We start from the raw sequence: 7525 nt of genomic DNA, 5'->3' as shown, positions 1-7525 counted from the left end.
ATGCTGAGAAAGCATTTGATAAAATACAGCATTTCTTCATGTTCAAACACTAGAAAAACTAGGGATAACAGGAAAATACCTCAACATTGTAAAAGCTATCTATGCTAAGCCCCAGGCCAACATCATTCTAAATGGAGAAAAATTGAAAGCATTCCCTCTAAAAACTGGGACAAGATAGGGATGCCCTCTGTCGCCACTTCTATTTAACATAGTTCTTGAAACTCTAGCCAGAGTAAACAGACAGATGAAAGAAATTAAAGGGATATGGGTAGGAAAATAAGAACTCAAATGATCACTATTTGCAGACAATATGATTCTATACCTAGAAGACCCAAAACATTCCTCCAGAAATTTCCTAGAACTAATAAATGAATTCAGCAAAGTAGCTAGATATAAAATCAACACCCATACATCAAAGGCATTTCTGTATATCCGTGACAAATCCACTGAAAGAGAAACTAGGAAAACCATCCCACTTACAATAGCCTCAAAAAATAAAATAAAATACTTGGGAATAAATTTAATAAAAGAGGTAAAAGACCTCTACAATGAAAACTACAACATGCTAAAGAAAGAAATTAAAGAAGACCTTAGAAGATGGAAAGATCTATCTTGTTCTTGGATAGGCAAAATTAATATTGTCAAAATGACCATACTACCAAAAGAACTATACAGATTCAATGCAATCCTAATCAAAATCCCAATGGCATTCCTTACAGAAATAGAAAAGGCAATCATGAAATTCATGTGGAAAAATAAGAGAACCAGAATAGCCAAATCAATCTTTAGCAAGAAGGGTGAAGCTGGAAGCAATACTATTCCAGACTTAAAACTATACTACAGAGCAATAGTAACTAAAACAGCATGGTATTGGCACCAAAATAGATCTGTAGACCAATGGTACAAAATAGTGGACACAGAAACTAATCCACATAACTTCAGTTATCTTATATTAGACAAAGGTGCCAAAAACACATATTGGAGAAAAGATAGCCTCTTCAACAAATGGTGCTGGGAAAACTGGAAATCCACGTATAACCAAATGAAATTAAATCTCTCTCACCATCAACAAAACTCAACTCAAAGTGGATCAAGAACCTAGGAAATAAACCAGAGACCTTTCACCTAACAAAGAAAAAGTAGGCTTAAATCTCCATCATGTCAGATTAGACCCCAACTTTCTTAATAAAACTACTGTAGCACAAGAATTAAAACCAAGAATCAATAAATGGGATGGATTCAAACTAAAAAGCTTCTTTTTTTCAGCAAAAGAAATAATCAGTGAGGTGAACAGAGAGCCTACAGAATGTGAGTAAATCTTTACCACAAGCACATCATATATATAGCACTCAAAAACCAAAGAAAAAAAAATCAAATCAATAAATGGGCCCAGGAACTAAACAGACACTTCTCATAAGAGGATATACAATTGATCAACAAACATATGAAAAAATATTCAACATCTCTAGCAATTAGAGAAGTGCAAATCAAAACTACTCTAAGATTTTATCTCACTCCAGTCAAAATGGCAGCTATCAAGAATACAAGCAAAATCTTGAATCGGGGCTTCATTGTTCGAGCTGCGTGGGGCATATCGGCGTAATTACAGCGGAAGAAGACGGCGAAGTAACCTCGGCTCAGCCGAGAAACCCCGCCATCCCGCAGCCATAGCCGTTCATATGATTTGGGAGGTAGTGAAGGGCAGGGAGCTGGACCCAGAGGCACCGCCGCGACAGCAGCAGCCATGGAGGACAAGATGCCCAAGACTCTATATGTTGGTAACCTTTCCAGAGATGTAACAGAAGCTCTGATTCTCCAACTCTTCAGCCAGATTGGACCTTGTAAAAACTGCAAAATGATTATGGATACAGCTGGAAACGATCCATATTGTTTTGTGGAGTTTCATGAACATCATCATGCAGCTGCAGCACTTGCTGCTATGAATGGGCGGAAGATAATGGGTAAGGAAGTCAAAGTGAATTGGGCAACTACTCCCAGCAGTCAAAAGAAAGATACAAGCAGTAGTACCGTTGTCAGCACACAGCGTTCACAAGATCATTTCCATGTCTTTGTTGGTGATCTCAGTCCAGAAATTACAACTGAAGATATAAAAGCAGCTTTTGCACCATTTGGAAGAATATCAGATGCCCGAGTGGTAAAAGATATGGCAACAGGAAAGTCTAAAGGATATGGCTTTGTCTCCTTTTTCAACAAATGGGATGCCGAAAACGCTATTCAACAGATAGGTGGCCAATGGCTTGGTGGACGACAAATCAGAACTAACTGGGCAACCCGAAAGCCTCCAGCTCCAAAGAGTACATATGAGTCAAACACTAAACAGCTATCATATGATGAGGTTGTAAATCAGTCTAGTCCAAGCAACTGTACTGTTTACTGTGGAGGTGTTACTTCTGGACTAACAGAACAGCTAATGCGTCAGACTTTTTCACCATTTGGGCAAATAATGGAAATTCGAGTCTTTCCAGATAAAGGATATTCATTTGTGAGGTTTAATTCCCATGAAAGTGCCGCACATGCAATTGTTTCTGTTAATGGTACTACTATTGAAGGTCATGTTGTGAAATGCTATTGGGGCAAAGAAACTCTTGATATGATAAATCCTGTGCAGCAGCAGAATCAAATTGGATATCCACAAGCTTATGGCCAGTGGGGCCAGTGGTATGGAAACGCACAACAGATTGGCCAGTATATGCCTAATGGATGGCAAGTACCTGCATATGGAATGTATGGCCAGGCATGGAACCAGCAGGGATTTAATCAGACACAGTCTTCTGCACCTTGGATGGGACCAAATTACGGAGTACAGCCACCTCAAGGACAGAATGGCAGCATGTTGCCTAATCAGCCAGCGGGATATCGAGTGGCAGGGTATGAAACCCAGTGAAAAAGGACTCTAGAATATAAAGCCAGTGGCTTGAGGCTACAGGGAGTGTAGTAAAGCCGTTGTTTACGTAAAAGATTTATCAAATCAGTCAGTGCAAATATCAGATACAATGTATTTATTTAAAAGATTCATTTTTTAATCATGAAATTACTTATCATCCACATTGTTTTTAAAAAGAAACAAGATGCTGGATGTCTGCCAATTTTTGCCTTCATTACCTTTTTTGATAAAGTTTCTCAGATCCTTGTTTCAAATACAAATGCAGGGATTGCTGCCACTTTTTAAAAATTAAGAGGCAGAAAATTGCACAATGTTGAACATTTTTCCACTAAAGTAGTGTGCAGTTCTAGTTTGCATTCCTGATATGATTTAAAACATGTAATGTAAAGATGGTTTTAAAAAAAGAAAGAAAGAAAAACCAAAACTGTGCAAAGTCTAGAAGTTCTTTGTTATCTTCAGCTTGTGCACAATTCTGTTTTAGATTAAAAAAATAATAGGCATTGTTTGAGCTGTCCCATCTTCACTGTTACCCCTTGGGGTTTTTAAATATAAATTATTAGTTTACATCATTTTTGTATTTACATTTTTTCACAAATTTGTCTTGCCTTATTAAAGTTCTGTAAAATATAGTTAAACGGGAAAAAATGATGTTCAGTTAGATTGAAAACTTTTCTCAGATGGATTGATAATTGCATTCATCTTGTGTTTTATATGAGAAGGTGCCTCAAGAATTCCGTTGGATTTGTTTAAAAGGATTTTTATCTTCTGTGATAAACTTTGCTGTGTACCAGGAACTGTAAAAACAAAAACTTGTTACTCAAGAAAAATCTCTGAAATGTGATAAGTTCTTATGCCATGTGTCAACTTATACATTTACATGTATTATTTCATTATGTAAAATGTTTTAGCAGTTTAATATTTTGCACAGTTACAAACTTTGTATGTCATTTCCTTTTTAAAGGCATCATGCAGAGTTGACATGAGATTTATAAGGTTTTAGGTTGTTTGCATGTGAATATCAAATACATACTTTGGTAGTCTTTGAATACAAAATCATCTCTTGTTTTTCAAGAACTTTGAGACACAAAGTTGTATGTAAAGGAATATAATTTGCCATTTTCTAGTTAGATTTACTTAAAAAGAGTAAATCAACTTAATATGTACAAATGATAGCTGTGAAACTATAGAATATCCTTATGTCAGGCTTGGGGTTCATTATAAACTCCAAAAATAGCCTGAAGGACCAGCCGGGCAAAGCATTTTTTAAATGTTCAGAGGCCAAAAAGATAAATAAAAACAAACAAAAGGAAAAAAAAAAAAGAAAAGAAAACCTTAAAATCCTACCTCCTTAAACAGCCTTCAAAGAAGAGAATCCTCAGTGCAATCACTATTTTGATTCTTTGGGTATCTGTTTTATTGGAGTTACCAATTTTATTATTTTGGTGTGGCTCCAAGCATTAAGAGGTTTAATCTTTGATGGCATTGTTCTAGTTTTGAAATTTCTAGTACATTTCAGAGTCTCTTAGAAGAGTTGTGGGAGACGTGATTTTTGTTTTGTTTTCAGTGAAGGTCACAAATCCTCCTTGACTTACAGAGAGGAAGGGTCCCCAGTGTATGTGTTTAAATGGTTGGTGGTTTTTAAGATTCTCCGAGAGCTCCCAGTATTTTATTTAGGAACCGAAAAGGCCTGTGAAGTCAAATGAGTTTCCTGGCCTGTATCTTCCAGGTAGGACAAATGACTCTAAGCTGGTCTCTAAGCCAATAATACTTTGTAAACCAGAGCCCAGGAAAGACAGCTTGTAAGTGTATAGTTTTCTGGAGCTCAATTCTATGCAGTTGTACTGATGTTTCATTAAATCACTGTGTATTTTTAAGTGTTGATAATACATTAAAAGTTGCTTTATGGAAGATGAGTAAATTTTTTAAATACTTGGAAATGTTATTTCCTTGTTAACTTCTACAGATCAGGGCATGCAACCAAAAGCAGCTTAAATACTCAAAATAAAATATCAGGAAGCTAAAAAAAAAAAAAAGAATACAAGCAACAATAAATGTTGGCAAGGATGTGGGGAAAAAGGCACACTCATACATTGCTGGTGGGACTGCAAATTGGTGCAGCCAATCTGGAAAGCACTATGGAGATTCCTTGGAAATCTGGGAATGGAACCACTATTTGACTCAGCTATCCCACTCCTCAGTTTATACCCAAAGGACTTAAAAACAGCATATGACAGGGACACAGCCATATCAATGTTTACAGCAACACAATTCACAATAGCCAAATTATAGAACCAACCTAGATGAATGGATAGGGAAACTTTGGTATATATACACAATGGAACATTACTCAGCATTAAAAGAGAATAAAATCATGGCATTTGCGGGTAAATGGATGGAGTTGGAGAATATAATGCTAAGTGAAGCAAGTCAATCACCAAAATAAAACAAATATCGAATGTTTTCTTTGATATGAGGATACTGACTCAAAATGGTGATTGGAGGGGAGCATGGGAGGAATGGAGGAATTTTAGATAGGGCAAAGAGGAGGGAAGGGAAGGGAGGGGGGAAGGGGGTAAAAATGATGATGGAATGAGTTAGACATCATTACCCTAAGTACCTGTATGAAGACACGAATGGTGTGAAAATACTTTATGTACAATCAGTGACTTGAAAAAATTGTGCTCTATATGTATAATATGAAATGAATTGTATTCTGCCATCATGTATAACAAATCAGAATTAAAAAAAAAAAAAGAAAACGGACTAGGGATGTAACTAGCTTAGTGGTGTAGTGCCCTGAGATTTGATTCTTAGTAGCAACAACAGGTCCTCAAAATCATGTGATCCTGCTTTTCCCCAAACTTTTGGGTCATTTTCCCTCCTTAGTTATCTTAAATTCTGTACACAATCATTATATACTATCTTTTGCATACACCTCCAATTCACTTTTCTCTTTTTTGCTTCCTCTTATTTATTTAGGGACTAGATATTGAACCCGGTGTGGCTTTACTGACAAGTGACTGCCTCAGTTCTTTTAATTTTCCTTATTTTGAGATAGAGTCTCCCAAATTGCTCAGGGTGTGGCTAAGTCGCTGAGAATGGATTGAATTTGCCAACCTCCTGCATCACTGGAATTACAGGCAATACCACAGTGCTTGCTCCCAAAAAAAATGCATGCTGTGTTGTCTTCTCCCCTGCTTGAAAAACCTTTAAAGCCAGGCCATGGTGCATACCTGCAACCCAACCACTTGGTAGGATGAAGCAGGAGGATCAGATATTCAAGGCTGGTCCGGGAAATTTAGCAAGACCCTCAAAATTTAAAAATAAAAATAAAAAGAAGCAGGGCACAGTGGTGCTGGCATGTAATCCCAGCAACTCAGAAGGTTGATGGCAAGTTCAAAGCCAGCCTTAGCAATTCAGCGAGACTCTGCCAAAAAAGGGGGGAGATGCAGCTCTGTGGTACAGCGCTCCTTTAGCTCAGTAGTAAAGGGCCTGTGGATTCAATCTCCAGTACTGCCCTAAATAAATAAATAGATAGGTAGATATAATGGCAGGAATGATACAGTAACATGTAAAACATAAGAAATCATGCAGTGGGGAGGAGAAATGGTGAAATGTAGGTCAAAGGATACAAAGTAGGATGAACAAGTACACAACATGAGGAATGATAGATAGTAATGCTTTATTGTATTGGGGTTTTTGCTAAAAGAGTATCCTTGAGGTACTCTTGAACCTAAAGTGTGTTTGCTTGACAGACTTTGTTCTGTAGCACACCCTTGTGCAGAGGTAAAGTTTTCCTTGCCAAGCTACTTCTCAGCACCTGTTTGATTCCTTGTGGCACTCTGGTATTTCTAATACAAAGAACATACAGGTTATTTCCTGGTTGGAAAAGAAAACAATATGGCAGTACAAATGTTGGAGTCAGACTGTCTCCACTCTAATCCAGTTGTAAATCTTATCTTACTCAGTGGAATCTACCCACGTCATTACAGGAAACTCATGATACCAAAAGCTCAGTCCTTTTCCCCAATGCAGTCCAATAATGAGGACTGATTTTGAGGAAAAGGAAAAATAAGTTTGATTTTGTCAGCTAATGAGAAATACAAAGGAGTCCTGTCCCCAAGGCTGTGATTCTGCTCATTACGGGGAGCAGGGAACTATTTTTTTTTAAATATTTTTTAGATGTAGATGGACACAATACCTTTATTTATTTTTATATGGTGCTGAGGATCAAACGCAGTGCTCTGCCACTGAGCCACAACCTAGCCCAGCAGGGGACTTTTAAAGAGGTGATTCAAAGGCTACATTTTTCATGTGTAACAGGGGTTCACTTTATGCTTTGAAACCTACATGTTTTTTCCCCTGATCTTCACCCCCACCCACACCTCTCCTCCTGATCTTCTTTTCCCTGACCTTCTCCTCCCTGATCTCATTTCTCTGAATCACTTCTTTAATAAAAGAAAAAGAAAAAAAAAAAAAAAACCTGCTGAAGGCACTAAGCAACTCAGTGAGACCTTGTCTCTAAATAAAATACAAAATAGGACTGGGGATGTGGCTCAGTGGTTGAGTGACCCTGAGTTCAAACCCTGGTACCAAAAAAAAAAAAAAAAAAAAAAAAAA

At 37.3% G+C, this 7525-nt stretch overlaps 1 protein-coding gene across 2 annotated transcripts; it reads left to right on the top strand.

Annotated features, from left to right (window-relative positions):
- The first annotated feature begins 1552 nt into the window (after positions 1–1552).
- Positions 1553–4813, top strand: LOC107135737 (cytotoxic granule associated RNA binding protein TIA1-like). Of its 2 annotated transcripts, XM_015477746.2 has the most exons (2): positions 1553–2021; positions 2055–4813. In XM_015477746.2, exons 1-2 carry the CDS (start codon positions 1745–1747, stop codon positions 2903–2905), a joined length of 1128 nt encoding a protein of 375 aa, XP_015333232.1. In that variant the 5' UTR covers positions 1553–1744; the 3' UTR covers positions 2906–4813. The 2 variants fall into 2 exon arrangements, with proteins under 2 accessions (XP_015333232.1, XP_015333233.1); XM_015477747.2 differs by having other exon boundaries at positions 1553–4813.
- The last annotated feature ends 2712 nt before the right edge of the window (positions 4814–7525 follow it).

Source organism: Marmota marmota, unplaced genomic scaffold (assembly GCF_001458135.2).
Source record: "Marmota marmota marmota unplaced genomic scaffold, marMar, whole genome shotgun sequence".
NCBI classification, from domain to species: Eukaryota; Metazoa; Chordata; class Mammalia; order Rodentia; family Sciuridae; genus Marmota; species Marmota marmota.
This window is presented reverse-complemented; position numbering and strand designations above follow the sequence as displayed.

Excerpts from the sequence above, each read along its gene's own strand:
- LOC107135737 (XM_015477747.2), top strand. The coding sequence starts at position 1,745 with ATGGAGGACAAGATGCCCAAGACTCTATATGTTGGTAACCTTTCCAGA.